The sequence below is a fragment of the Trematomus bernacchii genome, unplaced genomic scaffold (genome assembly GCF_902827165.1).
Source record: "Trematomus bernacchii unplaced genomic scaffold, fTreBer1.1, whole genome shotgun sequence".
NCBI classification, from domain to species: domain Eukaryota; kingdom Metazoa; phylum Chordata; class Actinopteri; order Perciformes; family Nototheniidae; genus Trematomus; species Trematomus bernacchii.
Window position 1 is genome coordinate 14,507,003 of NW_022988050.1, and position 24,658 is coordinate 14,531,660.

Sequence of the window (24,658 nt, forward strand, 5' to 3'; positions counted from 1 at the left end):
TTGTAACACCTTCAATATCTCCAATCACAACCAAGCTAGAGTGATGAAACTCACTCTGCACATGCGCAGATAGATGGTAAGATCGCTGAGAAAAAAAGGAGCAACGTTTGAATTTCTCGCGTAAGATATCAGCAAAAGTGTGTTTCTGAGGTAAAATATTAACTAAAATGATATGATGTATTTTTTGGATACTGTCTTGAGTTCAAATGTCTTGGAATCCAAACTAGTATTATTAGAATCACTGTTTTGTAAGCTACAAATATAACTAGCTAAATATGGGTCAAGCTAGCAATCAGGCAGGTTCACAGGGGGTGAAAGCAAGACTGGTGGTCCTGGGACGGTTGTAACGGGATGGTTGTAACATGGCACATTTACAATGATGGCACATTTGCTTGAATGATCAATTGTTCATTCAAGCATACAGTTGTATTGTTGATTGGTGTGCATTGTCCCTGTAAAAAGAAACAGAATAAAATACTGTACAGTAGGCCTAAAGTGTGTGTGTGTGTTTACAGTATGCCAAATGTCAGAAAGAGGAAGACAGACAGGGGAGTGCCACTTGCTCTGCTGCAGAGGGCCTCAAATGAAGTTGAGAAGGGCAAATCATTCAGGGAAGAGGCAAAGTCCCTGGATATATGCCATGTCACCCTGTACCGGTTCCATACAAAGAGGCTGAGGTTGGAGAGTCAGGGATCACAAACACCCCCAAGAGTAGGCTACTGGACACCAAAGAAGGTGTTCTCAACAGAGCAGGAGATGCTTTTGAGAGACTACCTGATGGAGGCAGCTGATTTATACTATGGTCTCAGCTCAAAGGAGGTAGGTCTACATAATTAAGGTAGAAGCACCTCTCAGAGAACAGTTTAATCCTTCACAGAGGATGATGCTGTGTGTGTTATCTGTTATCCATTGTTCATTGTTTGTTGGAGGATGTGTGAAACCCCATTCAAATCTTGTTGCCTTAGAATTTGACAGCTTTCCCTATTTGTTGTCATGTAGTGTGAAAAAAGGTAACCGTTATTAACATGTTACAACCGTGCCTGGCATGTGCTACAACTATCCCTGTACACAGTTGTAACAGTTGAGTTTAAAAAAATACATTTTCCAACCTGTACCTGTTTCATAAAAACATCTTAAATACATTGTTTCAGTAGCTGACATATTGATAATGTATAATATAGCAAAATGGCTATCCTATTGTAAATGGTTTTTTACTTATTGGGGAAAAGCCCAAAAAGTGTTGCAACTGTCCCTGGTCTCCCTACATATGCCAGGCCTGTAAGTGGCGCTGTAGTCTGCCACAAAAGCAGCGAAGAAGACTTCCCGCCCATAGTTACCATGGTTACCCTTCTGTTTATTCTCCGCTGTGGCTTTTTTTCTCCCTCTCCGAGGCAAGCGTTTGCTCCCGCTGCTTTAATTCAATGCAATCCCTCCCCGTCGAGGCAAGCACTGTAATTCTCTCCGGTTAGTTCACCAGCAGATGACAAACACCCACCTCTCCGCCTCTTCCAAGGAACGAGGGGACCGTGCGGCAGAGTTTCAGTTTCAGTTTCTTTCGCCGGTCAAGATGTCCGTTAAAGTTTAAATCTTCCGGACAAAATTAGAAAAGTGCCGGTCAAAGGTCTTCTTTGTTATTTATTGAGCTTTAAAACAAATGAATAACGACTCTATATAATAAAACACGGAGGACGGAGATCTCTTTTTCTCCCCCTCTTCTGACAGCCCAGCAGCTGATCAGAGCACGTCTCCCCTCTCCTGCAGGGGGGCGTGGTCAGCAGAATCAGACCCGTAGACCAGTGGTTCCCAAACGTTTTGTGCCCAAGGCACACCAAAGGACAAGTAAAAATCTCAAGGCACACCTATTGTGCAAAATAGCCCTTATAACACGTGTTATCACTCATATCATGTAAAATATCTGTAAATGTGCATAATTATTTACTAATGCCAAATAAAATGTGACAAAGACAACTATATTACTCATGAAATATTTATTAACTAAATATTTCAGAAATTAATTTGAAACTTTATCAAATTAGGCTTCATCAAAGCAGCAACACACTCATTTAAACCAGACAGGTCACAAAATAAAAAATTGTGGAGGATCAGGCTTTGGTGGTCGGCTCCCATCTCGGCGCACAGCTGGGAGAAGAGGCGAGATTTCAGGGGCCTTGATTTGATGTAATTCACCATCTGCACAGCCTGATTCAGCACCTCAGTCAACTCCGGGGGCATGGTTTTGGCAACTAATGCCTCTCTATGCAAAATGCAGTGGTTTGTCACGATATGTGGGTTTTGTGCTCTCACCTTAGCAATAAATCCTTTCACTCTCCCCGTCATGCTGTGCAAAGACTGACGCACATATTCCAGGTCAGACTGTTCTCTTTAAAATAGTTATTAGTTACCCTGAATATTTCTTCTCCCGTAGTATGGCTTTCCATTTCTTTTCAAAAGAAAAACGTCTCTTTGATAGAGTCAGCATCAACATATCTGACGTTTGCCAGAAGTTGGGCAGCCCCACTTATGTCAGTAGATTCGTCTATTTGTAGGGAAAATCTGCCGCTCGCCTGCAGTGCCATAAGACAGGTAACTTTCATGATACTGTCTGTTGACAGTTTTTTTCCTCTTTTCTTTCGGTGGTGGGTTGTCGGCAGTCTCTGCACTGGTGGTTGGTGGTTTGCTCCGCACAAGAAAGCGCTCCATTTTCCCTCTTGCGTGTTTCTCTGTTTTAATGTTGTCCTTCAGCCTTCGATGTGTCACGGTCTTATAATTCCCACCTGCAACTGCGTTAACAGCGAAATATGGGGTTCTGTGAGGATTTTTTTTTAAATAATTGTTTTTAGGTATAGTTTGCCTCTGTATTATGAAATGAGTGCATACAAAGTACTGATATAGTAAATTAAAAAATAATTCTTTTTGTGTAGTTGTATATTGCAATAATAACGTATGGTTGTCACAAAATCCCACGGCACACCCGGACTTGCCTCACGGCACACCAGTGTGCCGCGGCACGCCGTTTGGGACCCACTGCCATAGACAGCAAACAGCACATAGAGCGAAATGAGGCATGGCTAAAATGCATGATCTGTTTGGTATTTTGAAAACAGAAACGTATAAATATACCTTATATAGGTATGGCCCTACAATATATCATTTAAATATAGCATGATAGGTCCACTTTAAGTTAATCTCAGCCCAGCGGTGAGTCACAATTCTATATGTTAAATACCTACTGATTTATGCTGTTTGGTGTCAAGCTCCAGAAAAGCCTTTTTTAATAATTGAAATTAAATTCCTATTTAGCGCTTTTTTTGGGCCAACTCTCCACCTATCAGGGGAATGTGGCGTTGGGCCACGGCCGGCCATTGCCGCTCGAAAGCGCTGGAGACGCTGTAGTACATATGCCAGGCCTGTAAGTGGCGCTGTAGTCTGCCACAAAAGCAGCGAAGAAGACTTCCCGCCCATAGTTACCATGGTTACCCTTCTGTTTATTCTCCGCTGTGGCTTTTTTTCTCCCTCCCCGAGGCAAGCGTTTGCTCCCGCTGCTTTAATTCAATGCAATCCCTCCCCGTTGAGGCAAGCACTGTAATTCTCTCCGGTTAGTCCACCAGCAGATGACAAACACCCACCTCTCCGCCTCTTCCAAGGAACGAGGGGACCGTGCGGCAGAGTTTCAGTTTCAGTTTCTTTCGCCGGTCAAGATGTCCGTTAAAGTTTAAATCTTCCGGACAAAATTAGAAAAGTGCCGGTCAAAGGTCTTCTTTGTTATTTATTGAGCTTTAAAACAAAAACAAACGACTCTATAGGCCTATAATAATATAATAAAACACGGAGGACGGAGATCTTTTTTTCTCCCCCTCTTGACTTGATCAGAGCACGGCTCCCCTCTCCTGCAGGGGGGCGTGGTCAGCTGCAGCTCACAGAATCAGCCCCGTAGACAGCAAACAGCACATAGAGCGAAATGAGGCATGGCTAAAATGCATGATCTGTTTGGTATTTTGAAAACAGAAACGTATAAATATACCTTATATAGGTATGGCCCTACAATATATCATTTAAATATAGCATGATAGGTCCACTTTTTAAAACAGAATCATTGTTGAAGCTCAATCAAGGTCTAACTTAAAGGGGACCTATCATGCAAAATGCACTTTTGTACGTCTTTTATACATGAATATGTGTCCCCGGTGTTCCAGGGAACTCACCAAGTGTCGGAAAACACAACCCTCTCTATTTTCCTCCATACCCAAATCTCTAAAAAAAAGGGGCTGCAACGGATCTGATAAAAACTGATCCAGATTTGAACACTGTCCTGACGTCAGGACGGTGGTGCCAGAGCCGTATAATAGAAGAGTTACGACATCTCCGTTCACTCCAATGGACCAGTTTTTTTACAGCAATGGCGGATCGTGGAGCCGCCAATAGTTCCCCGGAAGTTAGCTTGCCGCTGACTTCCGGGGAACTATTGCGGCCAGCACTATGGGCCAGCAGCACAGTAGAGTTGCAGCATAATAGACCGTTCGTGATGGACTTTTAAAGGTAAGAAGACGTTTAAAGATTTATATTGCGGATATTATCAGCACATCTGAGTCAAATGAACATGTGTATTAAAGGATGTTAGTGGATTATCCCTAAATCAGTAGATTTAGGGAACGTTTACAGATAACAGATTAGGCTGGGATACCGGATAAAGTTAGCAACACACCATGAACAGCTATTAATCCTTTCTCCTAATGTTATTTCATCCAACGTTGTGGAATTAGAGAAAAAGGGCTTCTAAACGTGATTTTTTTGTGGGGTGGAGGAATATAATATTAGTTAAATATAACATTGGGGCACGTGTGATTGTAATGAGTGGAGGTGGAGAAATTACAATCTCCATTTTGGAGTAGGCCTACAAACTATAATAAAGTTAACGTTACACAATAATAAGGAAGAGAGCTATTTGTGTGATACATCGCTATTGATATTAATTTAGAGTGCATATTTGAGACTTCCAAACAGTAAACAAAAACGTAATTTATGGGTGAGTGTTTTTAGTGTATTCTGTTGATTATTACCTGTCTGTATTATGTTGCAGCTCAGCTGATTTTGAAATGATGGCAAAGTGCGAGTGAAAACACAAGGTAAATGTAATACTACTGTTGTATATAAGTAAGCATACTAAACATGTATTCTATCACTGTATTATATAAGTAATCCTGTTAGTGTTTATTAGTAACCTACTGTATGGCAGGTGGAGGGGCAGTGATGTTACAGGTGGAGGACTTACTGGACATGTATACACTCATTACATACTGTACGTAAAATACGACCAAGAATGTGAGACAACTTTATACAAATTCATATCACATCCATTACTGACGCCATTTGTCATACTTTGTTAAACTCACAAATAATAAAGTTCCATAACTTCAGTTGGAAACAAAGACCACACCTTATCTCCCCAAGGCAATTTCCCATCCAATAGGTGTGCTATATAGGTGTGTATAACCCTTTCTCCTGTCTGTTTCTCCCTCTTTCAGCACAAGAACCAGAGGGGGATTCAATAGAGCCTGAATACCTGCACTGAGACCCTCACCCTGCACCCTGAGTCTCAACTCTCAAGAGTTTTTCAAGCCTTTCCCTGTTATTTGTATTAAACCAAACATTAAGCTTCCCAATGGTGTGGTCTTCGTTTTGTGAAAAAGTGCAAATGCAGTGTTTGAATATGATTACCTCACATATTTTGTTGCGGCTGTCTGTTTTGATTGTTAAATTGCTCCTGCTGACTTGAGCTAGACATTTTTTCCTCCTCTCTGTGTCAGTGGGGAAGCCATACATTCTGATTCTTACTCCTTTCTCTGAGCGATTGGAGCATCCCCAGGCAGCACAGCAAACCATGGTGGAGACTATATGCCAGGACAACACGGAGGAAAAGGCACAGACAAACTGCATGACATGCTATTCAATGTTTATTGAATTCCATGTATTTACAATGGATGTTCCTAAAACAACACTTTTAACGTCATAATCATGTTGCTGCTAGTCCATTGATAGTCACCTGTTGGTCTCCTGTCCTTTCTGAAAGTCATAAAGAGTACATTAGTCATTTAGATTACTTATGTCCTCAAGTACCATGGGATTACTGAAACCACCATGAATTAAAAAAATGGTAGAAATGAATCTAATCTAAATTTTGAAGCATTCCTTGCCATCCCCTCCCTCTAAATATATCAATAAACATTAGGAAGTGATGCTCCTGACTACCATACCTGTTTAAGAAGATAATATTTGTTTTAAATAATTCAAAGCAATACACAACAGCAACAGGCTCTTTAACCAAGGCAACAGCCTAACATGTATATGTTAACAAGTAAACTAGCTGTTCACACTATTCCTAATATTATCCATAAATATTAGCAGATTCTATTTATTTTTTAAAACATATTGATGTAAATACATACACATATCGGTATGTTGTATAAATATTGCAAATCAAGACCTTTATTCACTACTTATTACCAAAAATCGTAGTTCTATCTCCGGTAATCATGCATTCATATGTCCCGCCACGAACTTCCGGGGAACTATTGATTCTCCCTGAACCACGTGACGATCAAGCATTTTGGACTTCCGCTGTCGTAACTCTTCTATCTATATGGCGCTGGGTGGCGCTACGGCTATTGGGCCAACTCCACCAATCAGGAGGAGACAGCCACGGCCATTGCCTTTCGAAAGCACTGGAGACGCTGTAGTACATATGCCAGGCCTCTAGATGGTGCTGTTGCTCACAGAATCAACCCTTGCAAAAACAGAGCTAACATTTTTCAAATTGAGCGAAATGAGGCATGGCTAAAATGCATGATCTGTTTGGTATTTTGAGAAAAAAAAAGTATAAATATGCCTTATATAGGTATGGTCCTACACTAAATTATTCAAATATAGCATGATAGGTCCACTTTAAGGACACGTCAAATCTGAAAACAGGTTGATTTGTTGCCCGTCAGTTCCTTGAAAAACTTGGCCCAGGTTCATTCTAAAGCAAGTGCACTATAACCTGTTTGTTTTGCTTAGCTAACGGCAGTAACTGACGACGCTGGCACACCGAAAGGATTTTGTGTCAAGCTATGTTGTACTCGCTCACCCAGACTGCAGGCAGAGGCGCTGATACTAATCAATGAAAAAGGTATTACTGCAGCTAATGCCCAACAGAGTGGACTTGGCAGACGTTTCAGAAATCCCTGGAGAAAATGTACCCATTGCTAAAAGAGATTCTGGAAGGAAGCCTTTCTTGAGCTGGAAGGGACAAAACCCCTCAAATTATTTAGGTAAGCATAAAAACATGAGTGAGTGTGTGCAAGGCCAGGTGGACGCCTCGCTGCTGGCCACACAGGTAATTGGTGATACCCCCCACATGACCTTGGCAGCCTGCATCACCTGTTACTGTTGAAGGTTGCAGGTTCCTTATGTGTCGCAGATTTGACAAATGATAAACTACACAAAACAATTGTTTAAGACTCTTTTTAGCGATGCCAAGTATTATGAATTTTGCACTTGAAAAATAAAAGATAAGATGCACCTTTATTAATCTGATTGCTCAAATATGACAATCACATAAGACAAAACACAATGAGAAAAAAAAAAACCCGTAAATCATCTCGCAAAGAATGTAATTCACCAGCATTATATGTTATGTACAATTATATTAGTCTATTAAAACTGTTATTTACTCCCGATTCATCCAGAAATGTCGTAACAAGAATCAACGCACAGTTTCCTGAGTACAGTGCGGGGTTTCAACACTGCATTGTGCTTTGCTCAAGGCCACATTTCCTCTTTTTTATGAAAGAGGGGAAGAGGCACTGACATAACAGCTCACAAATCGTCCTGGTGTTTGTGTCGCAGATTCTGAAGGGGGGGGATTTCCATTAGACCAGCAGCACTGCCTCTTGAGTTGAAGTGGAAATGCAGGCGAGATTGACAACGGAATAAATCCAGCCGGATTCTTTTTCTTCTGATGTGCTTCTGCTAAACCAGTCTACAGCCAACTGCCTGGTGTTAGGTGCCGAAGGCGGAGACCAATGAGATGACTAGGATGAGGATGAGGATAGCCAAACAGATCGCTATGCAGAGCTTTTTCTGCATGGGGAGAGAGAAATAGATCAATAAACATACGAGCAAAATGAATTAGGTGCAACAAAGGGACACTTCTCCCCAAAATCAAAAATACATATTTTTTCTCTTACCTGTAGTGATATTTATTATGATGTGTTAGGTGCAGTGTTGGAGATATCAGCCCTAGAGGTGTCTGCCCTCTTTAAAATATATTGGATATAATAGCACTTGGCTTGTGGTGATCAGCGCCCAAAAATATATAGAAATTCAAAAATCAGCAACATTGTCTCTTTTCAGAAATCATGACTGTTGCACAACATAATTAAAATATTTTAGAAATGTTATAGATTCTTATATTTACAATTACACCTGTGAGCAGTTTCATGTAGGAACTTTTTTTTCTACCAAACTACACCGGGGTTGCGGTCGGATAATCCAAAAATCAGCTCCTAACGTCTAACCCTGGTCTAACCCTATCGTCTATTCCTTGACCTCTGTGTGAAACGTCACGGGGTTAAGGGATAGTGGATAGGAGAAGAGACTGCGGTACTTTAGAGAATCCGACTGCACTTTCACTATCCAACGTGTTTATGAGGCACCAGCGGACGTCATAAATGTGCGCCTGCTGCTGTGGAGAAACTATGGAAACTAGTTTTCTATACAGCGGACTACAACATGGATGTTTAATAAGAACGAGGGACTACTGTAAACTCTGCACCGTGCTCTGATGCTGTTGTTTTATGCTTTATGAACGTGGACAACAGAGAAACATATTGTTCATGACCAAAGTTGGAATTGAAATAAAAAAGGAAAGTGAAACTTATGCTCGTCACCCTCTCCCTCCGGTCCACATTAATACAAATGATCCCAATACGTATGATTGTATGAAAAGATCTTAAAATCAATACAAATGTATTTATTATAAACGTTAGTCCTTAACATCTATCACTGTGTATATCACCATTCAAACATCTTTTAAAAGTTGAACAACCCCCACACAGCTCAGTAAAGACTGTGAAATGTTCACTTTATTTGATCATTTCAGTAAAAACTAACGTTCATATTTCTCTTTTTGATTATAATACTGATGAACGTTCAAAACAAAGCACTTTGGCAACTTACCACATACGTTTTAAAATGCTTAATAAGCACCGTAACTTTCATGATATCATTTCTCGTTCATAACCGGTTGTTTCCGTGAATGGAACGGCCGACTGTTGTGTGACGGCAAATGCGGCGGCCGCAAGGCATTGTGGGGCAGCATTTTCTCCTCTCCTTTCGTAAAGGGAGGTCCAGTGGTTCCTAAGCTAAAGGAGGTTATAAAGAAAGTTTGAAACCTCCTTTCCTATCATCTAGAGCAGTGGTTCCCAAACGATGGGTGTTTCTCAATCGCAAGTACGCTTGCTTGGTAGCACATGTCTGCCGAGCATCTTGCTTCAGAAGCGAGTCAAGAATACTTCCTGGCTTTCGGAAAACGAAGAGTGGAACAGGCTAGCAAGTGTGCAGGTGTGCGTCATATGAGAGTCCCCGCCTTACATATTCCGCCACAGATTTGGGGAAATTGGTCCGTGCGCATTGTGGGGATTTTAAGACTACTCATGTGCAGCCTCGATATTTCTCCAAACGGAGTACGCCGGGCTCAGTAGATTTCCAAGTATGCTGGAGATTGGAACAGTACTTCGGCGGCACTCGATGACGTAGTATGCTTGAAATAGTGGCTCTGAAGCAGCTTTACTCGCGATTGAGAAACACCCCGTGTCTCAATTCAGGGGTTTCATCCTTCGAAGGGTGCATTCGTAGACCGCATACGTCACTTCCGCCGAAAGAAGGCTGTCCCAATTAAAAAAAAAGACGAGACTCCTCCGAATGCGGCCCACGAATGCAGCCTACTTTTCCCCAATTTGAAGGATACATCTGATGTACACTCCGCGGCCTACCATATCCCAGGGTGCAATGCGCGCAGGGAAGAGTGAGTTTTTTTCAAATGAAATGGCTTTTTCTCTTGTTTTTCTCTGTAATTAGTACAATTCTGGAGAAATGGATCTGCTGGAGAAGGACCCCTAATCTGAAAAGTGCACAGCGGATCATCAGGACAGAGCTGCCATCCACCTGGTCACCCTGAGGTGCTGAAGAAAGCAAAACGGCGATCAGGAACATCCTCCACCCAGACCTCTGCTTACTGCCGTCCTACAGACTTGTGTCTTAGTTTCAGAATTAGATTTTGTATGTGTCCTTTCTTTTAATAGATATGTAACGATTATAGCTTGAGTCTGTCTGATTCCCCAAACAACTGCTTCTATATACTTGCTGCACATATAATACAAATAAACAACTCCAGAAACACACTTTTGCTGATATTTGTTTTACTGCTGATTATGTTAAATAACATGATTGATTTCCTGTCTCAATGATGAAAGTTATAATAATAGAAGACATGAAGCTGCAGAGAGAGGATGGATATATTCTTACCTCTACTTTGTGATAAGATGAAAATACAATATTAAATTGTAATTGTTAAACACATTGTTTATTTCATTTACTGAGGTTTTAACCATTATTTCCAACATGTGTACATAAGCAGTGGAATAATAGGATATCTCTAGTCTAGGTCATTAAACTGTCTTCAGTTTAATTTGATTAACACAAAAAATAGGTAATAGAAAATGTTTAATTGTGTATTCCAGCAGAGCGGGGGGTCACGGTGCTGCTGGACCTGGAGGTGCTGACCTGGAGTCAGTGGGACATCATCTGGGCAGGTTTAGGGGAAGAAGGAGAATATAAACTGTTATGATCACAGCTATTAAGATTAGAACACTAATATTGTTAAGAATCAATCTATACAACATGCTTTTGTTCATTTAAAAAACATTGTTTTAGACTTATTTTAAATATGAAATAATATGATTAAATTACATCAGCTATATATAATTTACTTGTTAACTTACTAATGTAACATTACTGGGGGCTAAAGGAACAGCTTCATCTTATTTACCTGGCCATGGTCCTCTTTAATTCATCGCCGACGGTGATCTCCAAAAAATTTGCTAGCAGGCTGCTGGAGCAGCGCAACCGAACAGCGCGTATCACGTGACGTAAACAGGCAGTGCTCCGTAGTCTAGACCAGTGGTTCCCAAACGGTGTGCCGTGAGGCAAGTCCGGGTGTGCCGTGGGATTTTGTGACAACCATACGTTATTATTGCAATATACAACTACACAAAAATAATAATTTTTTTATTTACTATATCAGTACTTTGTATGCACTCATTTCATAATACAGAGGCAAACTCTATACCTAAAAACAATTCTTTAAAAAAAAATCCTCACAGAACCCCATATTTCGCTGTTAACGCAGTTGCACAGGTGGGAATTATAAAACCATGACCAGAGTTGGGTGTAACACGTTACTGTAATAATATTATTTTTGTCGGTAACGGAGTAGTGTAACGCGTTAGTTTTATAATTCAGTAATCACACTACAGTTACTAACATTGCCCCGACACGCGTTACTTCGTTACTTTTATAAAATCAGTCATAATCACACTGACAGACAAGAGGGGTTTCCGCCGCAGGTTTATATGTACGTAATCTGCGCGACTTGCACGTCCACATCTCCACGTGCAGTGCTGCATAAACATGGCAGAGTCAGCGATAACTTTCGAGGGGTGGAGGTATGCCCATTATTTTGAGTTTGTCCGAAGAATAGACAGGAATGTGACGGTGAGGTGCAAACTGTGTCCAGGCCAGAAGCTGTTATCCACTGCTGCAAACACCACGTCAAACCTCAACAAACACCTGCAAAGAACACATGCTAAGGTGAAGCTAATAGCTAAGGACCCCGAACCCAGAGTGAGGATGTTGTGAGTGCGCCGCCGCAAGAATTTGGAGGACCGGTAACCAAAGCAGAGATGGACAGGCTTGTAGCATCCTTCATAGTAGAGGTAATGTTGCCCATTTGCACAGTGGAATCACCATCGCATCGTTCAGAGATATACTGCGCAAAATACAGATAGCAGGAGACAGAGGACAGCCATAGTCAGAGCTATCTGGATCAGTCTTATGCGACAATGGAAACTGAACTAAAGAGAACATTTGAAACTTTAGCAGTCTGCGTGATCTGCCTGTAGGGAGGGGCGGGCCGGCCCTGCGAGTAAAGTAACGAGTAAAGTAACGAATTACTTTATGTAGAGAGTAACGAAGTAGTGTAATATATTACTTTTTATTAAAAGTAATATGTAATATGTAATATATTACTTTTTTTTTTAGTAACGACCCCATCTCTGACCGTGACACATCGAAGGCTGAAGGACAACATTAAAACAGAGAAACACGCAAGAGGGAAAATGGAGCGCTTTCTTGTGCGGAGCAAACCACCAACCACCAGTGCAGAGACTGCCGACAACCCACCACCGAAAAAAAACAAAAAACTGTCAGCAGACAGTATCATGAAAGTTACCGGTCTTATGACACTGCAGGCGAGCGGCAGATTTTCCCTACAAATAGACGAATCTACTGACATAAGTGGGGCTGCCCAACTTCTGGCAAACGTCAGATATGTTGATGCTGACTCTATCAAAGAGACGTTTTTCTTCTGCAAAGAAATGGAAAGCCATACTACGGGAGAAGATGGTGAATTACATCAAATCAAGGCCCCTGAAATCTCGCCTCTTCTCCCAGCTGTGCGCCGAGATAGGAGCCGACCACCAAAGCCTGATCCTCCACACAGAGGTACGTTGGCTGTCACGGGGGAAAGTCCTATCCCGTCTTTATGAGCTTCGGGAAGAGCTTTTGGAGTTTTCACGTGAACACGCTGTCCCACATAAAGACAAGCTCGCGGATGAGAGGTGGTGCGCCAGGCTGGCTTACCTCGCAGACATATTTGGGCATCTCAACGAGTTAAACGCCAAGCTTCAGGGCAGGAATGAAAACATTTTATCATCCACAGACAAGATTCGGGGGTTTATGGGCAAACTTATCCTGTGGCGCGAGGCTTTGGAACAGGGCTCCATGGACATGTTCCCGCTGGCATCAGCTGCGCCGCAGGCAGCTAGGGAGCGCGATGTATATGCCAAACACCTTCAGACCTTAAAAGAGAGGTTTGACCGCTATTTTCCACGTGTGGCTGACATCGAGGACTATGACTGGATCCGAGACCCATTCCACCAGGAACAGAAAAGCTCACTATGAAAGAGAGAGAGGAGTGCGCAGAGCTCCGTGTGGACCGCACACTGAAACTCAAATTTAGTGAGCTCCCACTGGATCAGTTTTGGTTGGCTTCTGCATCGGAGTACCCAAGCATCTCCCACCACGCGATTGAGCAACTTCTTCTTTTTCCCACTACCTACCTGTGTGAGTTGGCGTTCTCTACTCTGGTTTACATGAAGAACAACAGGAGGTCACGGCTCTCTGTTGAACAGGACTTGCGAGTGGCCCTCTCCTCAGTGCCACCAAGGATTAAAAAAAATCTGCGCGCCCCGACAGGCACATGTATCTCACTAATTTGTAAGTCGGCAAAATATTTACAATAGCACATGTTTCAATGCTGATTGCTGAAATGTTACATTTATAATTTGTAGTTCAGGCCCATGGACAGTGCAGCTTCCTTGCATTGACAGTTCTCTGTGCTGAATTTCTGCTGAGTCTTTGCCTCATTTTTTATTTTGTGACCTGTCTGGTTTAAATGAGTGTGTTGCTGCTTTGATGAAGCCTAATTTGATAAAGTTTCAAATTAATTTCTGAAATATTTCGTTAATAAATATTTCATGAGTAATATAGTTGTCTTTGTCACATTTTATTTGGCATTAGTAAATAATTATGCACATTTACAGATATTTTACATGATATGAGCGATAACACGTGTTATAAGGGCTATTTTGCACAATAGGTGTGCCTTGAGATTTTTACTTGTCCTTTGGTGTGCCTTGGGCACAAAAAGTTTGGGAACCACTGATCTAGAGCAGTGGTTCTCAACCTTTTTACACCAAGTACCACCTGAGAAAATAGTTGGCTCTCCAAGTACCACCATATGACCAATGTTAAAATACAGTCTATGCACAGTTCATGCAGGACTCGGAGGCAAATGTATTCATAATAACATTATTTACTGTCAGCCACAGCTACATGTACAAAGGGCAGTCTCTCTCTCACTCATCACTCACTCACACACCACAAGTGAGAACACAAAGAACAAAATAATAACTTATTCTCACACAACAAATGACAACTGTACATACATGTCATTTCCTGTAACAAAGTTTGAATGTAGGCCGCCTGCAACAACCTACATTGTAACAGAAAATGTCCTCTTGGAAATTCAGTTCCACAATAATAATGAAAGCCTCCAGGAGCAGATGAGCCTAAGGGCTAATAGCTCATCTTCAGTCTGCTGATGTTTGCTATTGCCATTTCTGTGGTGGCAAAGTAAAAAATAAAATAAAAAAGATAACAATTAAGGACAAGTGTGTGCTTTTTCAGCTTTTGACCTCGGTCACAGCCTTCTCTCCAATCTTCTTCCTGAGTCTCTCCTCCATCACAGCGTTGTGGCTGTGCATATCACTTTTGCGTTGCTGGCGGAGCCTGCGCTTGTGCTCGGTTTATGACTGTCCTCCTCCTCATTCACTTGTTCACTTTCGCTGGTAATATTCTCTTCTGTACCTCTCTTCCGAATACCTCCCGTTTTGAGCCACGTTTTTAACATCATTCAGCTTTCTTCTTTCTTTAGCTTGCTTGCAACGTTCGCGGGTAGTATGGTCGTCATTAGCAGCACCAGAAATAAATAAAAAACATGTTTTCGTTTCTAAATCTAAAAACAACAATAGCCTATTAGAAATTATTTAAACCACAGTTTCAATTATCTCAAGCTTATTTTCATTCGTTGTAGTATTTTGATAGTATGATTTATTTTTGAATTAATGTTATTCAATCAAGCCTCAAACTGATGGCACTTGTCCCTGTAGCCTGTTTTAAATTGAAGTTGTCTGAGGTCCTTACCACCAGCTGCTCTTGCAGTAATAAGTAGTGTACCTTACTGTCCCAAATGTGCACAATGTAGTGACTGCTTTTCATCTTTTTGTTTACTTAGTTGTGTTTTCTGTATTTGATATGTCTGTGTTATGTGTAAGAACGTGTAACGTTGCTGCCTTCTTCGCCAGGTCAGCATTGTAAATGAGATTTTATCTGGTTAAATACAATTAAATGTCAGATTCCTCCGCGTACCACTAGCGGGAGTTGGCGTACCACCAGTGGTACGCGTACCACAGGTTGAGAACCACTGATCTAGAGAATTCGAACGGCACTTATCATGGCTGCCACTGAGGGACTTCCGGGTCATTTCACTCCGTTAGGAAGGTTCCTAAGCTAAATGGACTATTGGGTTGCGGTCGAATACTCCAAAAAATCAGCTCCTAAGTTCTAACCCTATCATCTATTCCTTGACCTCTGAGTGAAACGTCATGGGGTTAAGGAATAGTGGATAGGAGAATTCAAAAGGATTTAGGAGAAGAGACTGCGGTACTTTAGAGAATCCGACTGCACTTTCACTATCCGACGTGTTTATGATGCGCCAGCGGAGGTCATAAATGTGCGCCTGCTGCTGTGGGGAAACTATGGAAACTACAGTTTTCTATACAGCGGACTACAACATGGATGTTTAATAAGAACGAGGGACTACTGTAAACTCATCTAGAGACTCTGCACCGTGCTCTGATGCTGTTGTTTTATGCTTTATGAACGGGGACAACAGAGAAACATATTGTTCATGACCAAAGTTGGAATTGAAATAAAAAAGGAAAGTGAAACTTATGCTCGTCACCCTCTCCCTCCGGTCCACATTAATACAAATGATCCCAATACGTATGATTGTATGAAAAGATCTTAAAATAAATACTGTATTTATTATAAACGTTAGTCCTTAACATCTATCACTGTGTATATCACCATTCAAACATCTTTTAAAAGTTGAACAAACCCCACACAGCTCAGTAAAGACTGTGAAATGTTGACTTTATTTGATCATTTCAGTAAAAACTAACGTTCATATTTCTCTTTTTGATTATAATACTGATGAACGTTCAAAACAAAGCACTTTACGTTTTAAAATACTTAATAAGCACCGTAACTTTCATGATATCATTTCTCGTTCATAATCGGTTGTTTCCGTGAACGGCCGACTGTTGTGTGACGGCAAATGCCGCGGCCGCAAGGCATTGTGGGGCAGCATTTTCTCCTCTCCTTTCGGTTAGGGAGGTCCAGTGGTTCCTAAGCTAAAGGAGGTTATAAAGGAAGTTTGAAACCTCCTTTCCTTTTAATTTAGAGAATTCGAACGGCACTTATCATGGCTGCCACTGAGGGACTTCCGGGTCATTTCACTCCGTTAGGAAGGTTCCTAAGCTAAATGGACTATTCGACCGCAACCTTGGACTTCAGCCCTGCCAACAAGTGCACACGAGCCTGCTTCCTTGTGCCCGGTGATACGGTTGGCGGGTGTAGTGCGGCAGGAAGAAAATAGTTCCTACAGGAAACTGCTTTTGTGACCCGGTCATGATTTCCGGAAAAATGTCAAGAGAAGGCAGACATCTCTATGGCCAGTCTGCCAGCATTGGCCAAAAGATTTATAAATAGCACTACAGCTAGGATAAAAAAATATATATTTTCATTTAGGAACTGTCCTTTTAAAGACACATTGTAACAGGACGTTAGGGCAGGACATAATACAGAAAGGGATTATTGTGTACTAATTTAAGGAGAAAAGGCTATTTGGTTTGATAGTACAGGTATAAGTCAGAGTATTTTAAAGTGTCCATATCATGTGTCTTTATACTGTACCTTACTGTAATTTCTGCTGATATGTGACTGCTTTCTCCGTGTTTTCCTTGGCTCTCACCACGTAGTCCGTCGACTGTTTAATGTTGTTCTCAACCCGGTTCACCATCTCCCCCTGCAGAAGGGAAGACATCATTCATTCTCTTTGTCACCCAGATCAAAAGCTGGATGTTGACGTTGTGCGCGCTGCTCTACCTGAGCCTCCACCTCCATGGCCAGGTACTGGAACATGTCGTGCAGCTCTCTGATGCTCTGCTCCAGGATCTTGTCGTGCCAGGACTCGATCTCATTCAGAGCCTGTTTCGTGGCTATAGCATCGCTCAGGATCTAAAGATTTGTATTAGTTATTAACAATAGCTGCACCAAGTCATGAGGTTTCAGGGTTTTCAGCATTCTTTACACTACGATCTAGCGGAACTGATCACTAATGGCTTCACTAGGATGTCTTTCTTTGCTTACCAGATCTGCTGTCCAGTTTGAGCGATTAGAGACAACAGAGCACATCATTTCATACATGACACTTAAAGTCTACTCTGACTCCTTGGTGCAACTGTGAATGTGTTTTGCTTCAGCAGAGGGGTTGTGGTTTCCAACATCAGGTATTTGACACTTCTTTCATCTTGCCACATACTCACATTTTGAGTGAAAACAATCGTCTGCCCGCTCTCGAGCATCACGTCCAGCTCTTCATCTGTCATGTCCTTCCCAGCTGAAAGGTAGAAGTACATCAGGATGTCGTGGTTGGGTGAGGAGAGAAAGTGAAAATGAAAATACAAAAACTCTCACATGAGTTTGAAACCACCTGGCAGTCTTATGTTGAGCTTGTAAAGAATGTTTTTTTTCTCAGTTGTTGCTACTACTATGTAGGGATGCAATTACGAGTTAAGTATTTTCGTTAGTGATTATTTTGTCTAATATAATAAAAGCATAAAATGGCCCCTTTAACAATATCCAACAGGAACACTGTGACTTTGTCTGACTAACAGTAAGAAGAAACAAATACTCAATTTACCGTAATGACAAAAAGCTAATATTTGGTATATCTGCTTGGAAAATTACTAAAACGATTAACCAATGATCCAAATATTTGCAGATTTATTTTCTTTCAAACAACTTATCAAATAAACCTGTCATCATCTAAATAGAGGTCGCTGTATAAAAAATGTATGAATGATAAAATAGCTGCGATAATATTAAATACGCCTTCAAAAAGAGCAGTTATAATATAAACAACATTATAGTGATATAAATAATTGATTGCATTGTTATACCGTGCTTATGAATGATAATATGGCGGTTTAAAAGCAGAAAGTGACAGAGAAGAAATGACACATGTTCATGGGACAGAGTGCTGACAGTGAAGCAGGAAGTGGTCACAGCAGTGAGGTCCACCACACACACCCTGTGCTGTACTCACTGGTTTTCAGCTGCCGGCGTATCCTCTCCACGTTGCGGTCCCTGTACTGCGCCTGGATGGTGTTACAGTAACCCATCTGCTCCACAAACTCCCTGGATAGGACTCCGTGCTGCAGAGGAGGAAACACTTTGGTCACTTTAACGCTCATTATTGATAGATCTTATACACATTTGTGGGAATTTAAAATGATATCCAACCTGGGTCCGTTGCATCCGGGAGTTTATGGGTACATATTTTCCATCCTCCTCTCCTTTCTTCGGTTCAATACCTGTAGAGATATTTCACAAGTATCATTTATGTACACGAAACTAAAGAGCAAACCGTGTTCTAGAGAGGCACCAATCACTGCATTTCCATTTGAATTTAAAACTGCAACTACTTTGCATACTTGCATAATGTATATATTATCCACTGTTTTTTTTTTTTTTTTAGAAGTTTGGTCTTTTACTGTATTCTAACTTACTCTGTATATGTTATGTTGTGTATTCCACTGATATGTATATATTTACTGTTTGTTACTTTATTTATAATTTAAACTCTAAATTCCTTAACACAAAATGTTCCTTACTTCATATCAGTCAGCTATTAGGATTTCACAGCCACACACACACAAAGTGTTAACTGGGCTTATTTTCCACTAGCTTTAGCAACTTTTAAGACCATCTTGGCAGCTTAATTCCTAAAAAACAACTTAAAGAACATCAGAAAAAAACAAGAAATATGTTATATAATCATTAAATTCCCCTAGCTTATCAGAGCATTTGCGGTTTGTTCATCCAACAGGTCATAATCTCACAAAATGAACATAAGTGTATTGACTTGTTATCCGCCAATACTCACTCTTCAGTTTTCTCTGAATGTGACCCGCCAACGTTCTGATCTCCTCTCGAAGAGTCGGCAGCTTTCTCTTCATACCTGAGGAAAACATCAACAGATAATGTGAACCCTCTGAGTGGTGACACTTAAGACGAGAGATTCAGAAAAATATGTGGATTTAAGAATGCAAAAAATATATTGTTCACCTAACAGTAAAAGACTTGGACTTTCAAAACTTTAAAAAATGTGGTGACTTTATGTTTTGCCTTTACAGAAATAGTCAGTACCCAAATCTGTACAGACTGATGGCACGGACAAACACACTTACTGTCGTCCGGCAGCGGGTCGGCCAGCAGAGCTTTCTGTTTGTTCTCCAGGTTAGACACCATCTGTTTGAGGCTGTTCAGCCCCTCTTGAATTTCTTGAACCTGAGATTAGGAAACAGAAGCACTGTTCAAATGTGCATTTAGTTGTAGGGGAAACAGATCCACATGAAGTTTAATTGATCGATTAATTGGTGAATTAATTTGTCAAGCAAATATGCCAGACATGCTGTGGTTCCATTCTTTGAAAAGAAAGGATATTGCTGCTTTTCCTTTTTAATTGATTATTTTTATATAGTGGACCGCTGGGGGGATACAAAAAAGCATGATGTTTTTGTTGATGTTGACAAGATAGAATATATAAAGTGACAAAATATGGGAAAGAGCTATGCGACCATTTATTCAACCTACAGTGGACATTCCTGTTAAACAATGTAAACAATCATTAAGCTTTTAATGTTTAAACCTTTTGTTTTACAACTATTATTTCAGGCATAGACTGAAAGACAAGAAAAATGAATCCTAGGAAAACTCCTTGGGACCTTTTACCTTGCAAATATTTATCTTGTTATTTTACAACATTTTCTAAACTAAATTATATTATTATTTAATAGATCAAATAATAAATAATTATTTTTAGATCTAGGTACAGTACCGGTGTCTTATCTTGTTTTTTTTCAATGTATTATATATTTTGAGAAACAATAAACGATTTCTGATTTTAATTTGGAAAAATATATATATTTTTACGTTGCTTATTTTTTTTAATTACAAATTATATCCAGCAACTTCTATGTCATTTGGTTTATATCTGTGACAGTTCATCAATACAACTTTAGAATGATTTTATATAAATGTACATATCATATTCTTTGGGTCAATGAAAATGTAAACAAAGACACATCTAAACATCTGTGCAAGTGTATAATTGAAGAGTTATAGAACTAGAACTTGAGGCAACAATGAAAGAAGAACATGTGATCTTATCTGATCTGTCTGCTCTCCTCGGATTAATATCAATATGTAGACAAACTTTACCTTTTTAAAGAATGCATCGTTCTCCTTCTCCTCTTTGGCTGAAGAGGTTCCAGGTTTGATCACAAGAGCTTTTGCCTCCTCGTCCTCATCTGAAGCCTCTGCCTTCTATAAGTCAGATAACAGACAAATGAATTAACACAATGAAAATGAAGATATTTCCATTTTAAAGCATAACAACAAACGTCAGCACCCCCCGCTGCCATGCCCTTTCCCGGCCTGGCATAAGAAGACAGGGCTGGAACGGAAGTTGGGAGTAAATTGTCGCGAAAGTTAACATTCACACACGTAAAACGCTCCACATTGTTATTTTAATCATGTTTGGTGTTGTATCTTCTAATTACAAGCTGTGCAGGTTGAACAGTGAAGTGAGCACCTGTTAACAAACTGTTTTCACTTTGCTAAGTTAGCAGGCTAGCGTGTGAATGCTAAAGTTAGCCGTGTACTCACATTTCCTAACTCTTTAGTCCGGTCCCGCATTTTTTCAGAGAGTCAGATGTCAGAAAAGCTGCGACTCCACGCGGAAGTATGGTAGGTTGTTCCCAAGCAGAGAAAGAAACTCTAAAAGAAACTGGAAACTTTGATCTAGTGTCATTCACCAAGAAAACTACAGTAGCAACCCTTCTTCTTCTGGTTCTAGTCAAAACATCAGACGAGGACTCATTGGCGCCCTCTGTGAGAGCAGATTGCAACAGCACCGAGTCATGATTTACAGTTGAATTATTACAATTATTATAGGTTTTTGTCACTTTTTATATCGTTTTTTCAAGATCTATTTATTTAAATTTCATATTTATTCCACACAACCAATCGAATAGAGAGACCCCACAAATATCAACCAATTACAGAACTAAAACATCACATTTTTTATGCATTTTTTGTATACATTTGTACCATTTAAAAGGAACTGCAAGACGGTTTCCATGTCATGTATATTCCTAAAATAGGTACATTAAGGAATACATGTAATTTACTGCTAACAAAAGAGCTCCTGGAGATCAGTCAAATGAAAGCCACTCAGTTGCTGCCATTTCTCTGACAGCCACAAGATGGTGCTGTTTTCCTGCAGAAACTGTATAACTGCACCAACCATCACATCCAATAAAGCTGTTTACACCACAGAAAGAGTTAACTATACTTAAAAAAATCTGTCATCAAAACTGAACTTAAATTAAAATAAACACCTTCATGACTAAAACAGCCATTATGGAGAATTAACAATGTCTTTATGAATATTCACGCCTACTGACATTTCCTTTTCGCGAGCTATAAATAGTCCTATTGGAGACTGATAAGGCTAATTATGTGTATGGCATTTAAAATACAGCCTTCAGATGATAAACCTTCAAATAAACAGTCCAGATGACTATTGTATACCTAAAATGTCCTTGATTCTTCATTACAGCAAGAACGCGTATCAATTTAAAGTGATGTAGCTTTAAAAAAGGAAATTATTTAATGGGTTTCAAAGGATTTATTAACAAGCTGATTCGGAAGCACCAACAGTGGCGGCCGGCCCATAGGGGCGCTAGGGGCGCCGCCCCCCCTCTTCCCACATTAAAAATAAAAAAAATAAAAAAAGATATATTTAAAAAATATATTTTTTATTTTTATTTTTATTTTTAATAAACAAGGTAAATATTATATAATTGGTATCAGTAAAATGTATAATCTACAATAAAATCTCGTTTAAAATTAACGATGTCTAAAGTTACTGATAAGTCACATGTTTCCTGCCTGGCCTTGCCCGTGTATCTCCCTCTCGTCTGGGCGCTATGCACAGCGCCCAGACGAGAGTGCAGCAAGTGCAGCAGAAGCCAACTGTTGCTATCTTTAAACTATGCCGCCGAAACATAATTTCAGCCAATCAGCGTCGTCAAATCTGATAGTCACAGGGCTCCTACGTGAGCGCCCGGTGCAATCTGTGAGTTGTTTGGACTCGTATCCAAGGAGACAAAACAGGAAGCTGTCATACACTCTGGAAGCTACCATTAGCAGCTAATGAAAACTCAGTTTTTGACATAAAAATGGAATTATGGATCATCAATCATTTTTCAAAGTGACAGACACATTGGATTAACCTATGGATTAACCTTCAGCTGCGTTTTTCTCGTTTTTGATCAGAATTGTTATTCTGCAAAAGGTGAGCATATCTCCATGTTTTGCTACCTAAAGCTACGTTGTGTGATGTCTGTATTTGCGTCCCCTGTCGCGAGTTCTGATCGCTCAGTGATGATACTTATATTTCTAGAATTTGTGGAATCTCAGCTTGTAAGCTTGTTTGTGCATATCCGATAAGTATATCGATTGATTTATACCAAGAGTGCGTTAGCATTTTTTCGCTCAGGGCTCATTTAGACGCTTCTTGTGAGACTTGTGTTTTGTTTCGGTAAACATGGTTCATATCATCAGTTAGATGCGTTTCCTCTGAGTAGGACACATGAATAGTTTATTACATTTTAAGAAGCCCTGAGACACAGTTTCGTGAGAAAAAAAACGGGGGAAAAAAGCCCCTTAACAGGTTAAATGGGAATTAAATCAGTGTTCCCAAAGCCCCGGTGTTCTGCAGTTTGTGTGGGCATACTGTACTGTTGCACAGTTTATGCTGTAGAAACTATGTCCAGGACAAGGTGTTTGGAAGTTTTGGAAGATTCATAGCTCTAACCACACTGAAGTTATGGAGGTATTGATCAGTCTTCTCATATTTTTAAGCCTCAAATTGTCCTTCCCCCCCTCTAACATCACCAGAAGTCATAATTTAAGGGGTCTTTTCTCAAAAAAAATTACCGGGGGAGCATCCCCCAGGACCCCCCTAGTATTGTTTGATCACCATTTCCACAGCCCCACCTAAAATATTTTCCACCAGCCGCCACTGAGCACCAATTATGGGATTTTTCAATATCTTGTGCAAAGCTTACAGGGCTCTATGATTGTCCTTGACCCTTTACTGATGACCTATATTCAATGTGACAATTAGAAAATCTATTACTTTAATCCTTACTTCCTGTATTTAATTACTCTGTTGGCCTGGTTTAACATCCCATTGTCAAATTGTGACCTGTCCCCTCGTCACGAACAGCCTCAGTGTGGACATTGGTTGATAGCATTTCAATTAAAGCTTGATTATTCCTTTTCTTATTATTTGACGTATTTTTTTTTAATGCTTTATATTGTTGAGTTTCATAATGGTGACGCCTGTCTTTGCGTTTATTGAAACACTTTTAGGCAAATGGCTTTATTTTAGGAAACAGGAAAGGAGTGTTTCTGATATCACCTTAATCATTTATAATAACAATATAATAAAAACACACAACAATTAGAAATGCATTGATTTGTAATGTCAAAAGTGATGCTGTATTTCTGAAATATTCATTTAAAAAGAAAGTTGTATTGTATAAGGCTGTCACTAAAATCAGTGTAAATGGCAGAAATAGGAATATTGTTTAAAATGCATGAACATCCTGAATGAATACCCAGAGTATAGAGTATTGCACACTTAGATATTGCAGTCAGTTTATCACAGTTTATATATAAACACAGTATGGGGTGATAACTGCTAAATTAATAAAGATATAGCTGGGAAAAAATATATTAACCTGTTCCACTCTGAGCCTGTTTTTCAGGTCTCAGGCTCGAAAATGACATTCCCAGAACAAATGACCATATCTTCCCTTCTAAAAGGGTTAAATTAATAATCTTTTCTCAAAGTAATGATAAACCTGTGAGTTGGATGTAGAAGTGTCAGAATCAATATAAATGTTTTTTATTTTAAAGAAAATTCAGATTTTACATAGTAAAAAACTGTAAATTATAGTGTCCGTCCAAAAATTATTTTTTACAGATAGTGAAAACTACCCTTGGATGATGGGTTAGTAGACTAAAAGCTTTAGGAATCCAAAGTACAACATATAATAAGTACCCTGTATCAAGATTGATGCAAAACAAGTGAAATTTGACCTTTTTAGAGAGATTTAGCCAAAAACTGGGCCATCTGGGGTCATTTGGGTGGATTTGACCTATCTCTGGCCCCCCTTGCTCGATCTGGTTGGTTGACATACCCTTGTGACCGTTAGAGCCAATAGAATCGAAGGAGGATACTTACATAGACACACATTGTAAAGAAAAAATGTTGCCGCTTCGCGTGTGGAAAGCGAAA

The 24,658-nt window shown here is 40.1% G+C and overlaps 1 protein-coding gene across 4 annotated transcripts in view; it reads right to left on the reverse strand.

Annotated features, from left to right (window-relative positions):
• The window catches only part of LOC117473628 (syntaxin-4-like), a 48,206-nt gene extending 27,056 nt beyond the window's left edge, over positions 1 to 21,150 (reverse strand). The window contains exons 1-10 of one of the 4 annotated variants that reach the window (XM_034119305.1): positions 20,953 to 21,150; positions 20,506 to 20,610; positions 19,473 to 19,572; positions 19,169 to 19,243; positions 18,526 to 18,596; positions 18,329 to 18,437; positions 17,547 to 17,620; positions 17,107 to 17,238; positions 16,920 to 17,026; positions 7,542 to 8,118 (exon numbers count right to left, since the gene is read on the reverse strand). In XM_034119305.1, coding sequence (XP_033975196.1) covers positions 8,103 to 8,118; positions 16,920 to 17,026; positions 17,107 to 17,238; positions 17,547 to 17,620; positions 18,329 to 18,437; positions 18,526 to 18,596; positions 19,169 to 19,243; positions 19,473 to 19,572; positions 20,506 to 20,610; positions 20,953 to 20,982 — 819 coding nt within the window. In that variant the 5' untranslated portion in view covers positions 20,983 to 21,150 and the 3' untranslated portion in view covers positions 7,542 to 8,102. Of the gene's footprint in view, positions 1 to 7,541; positions 8,119 to 10,784; positions 10,843 to 16,914; positions 17,027 to 17,106; positions 17,239 to 17,546; positions 17,621 to 18,328; positions 18,438 to 18,525; positions 18,597 to 19,168; positions 19,244 to 19,472; positions 19,573 to 20,505; positions 20,611 to 20,952 lie in introns of those variants that run through there. The other 3 variants (XM_034119306.1, XM_034119307.1, XM_034119304.1) reach the window with 3 other exon arrangements.
• Positions 21,151 to 24,658: the final 3,508 nt, after the last annotated feature.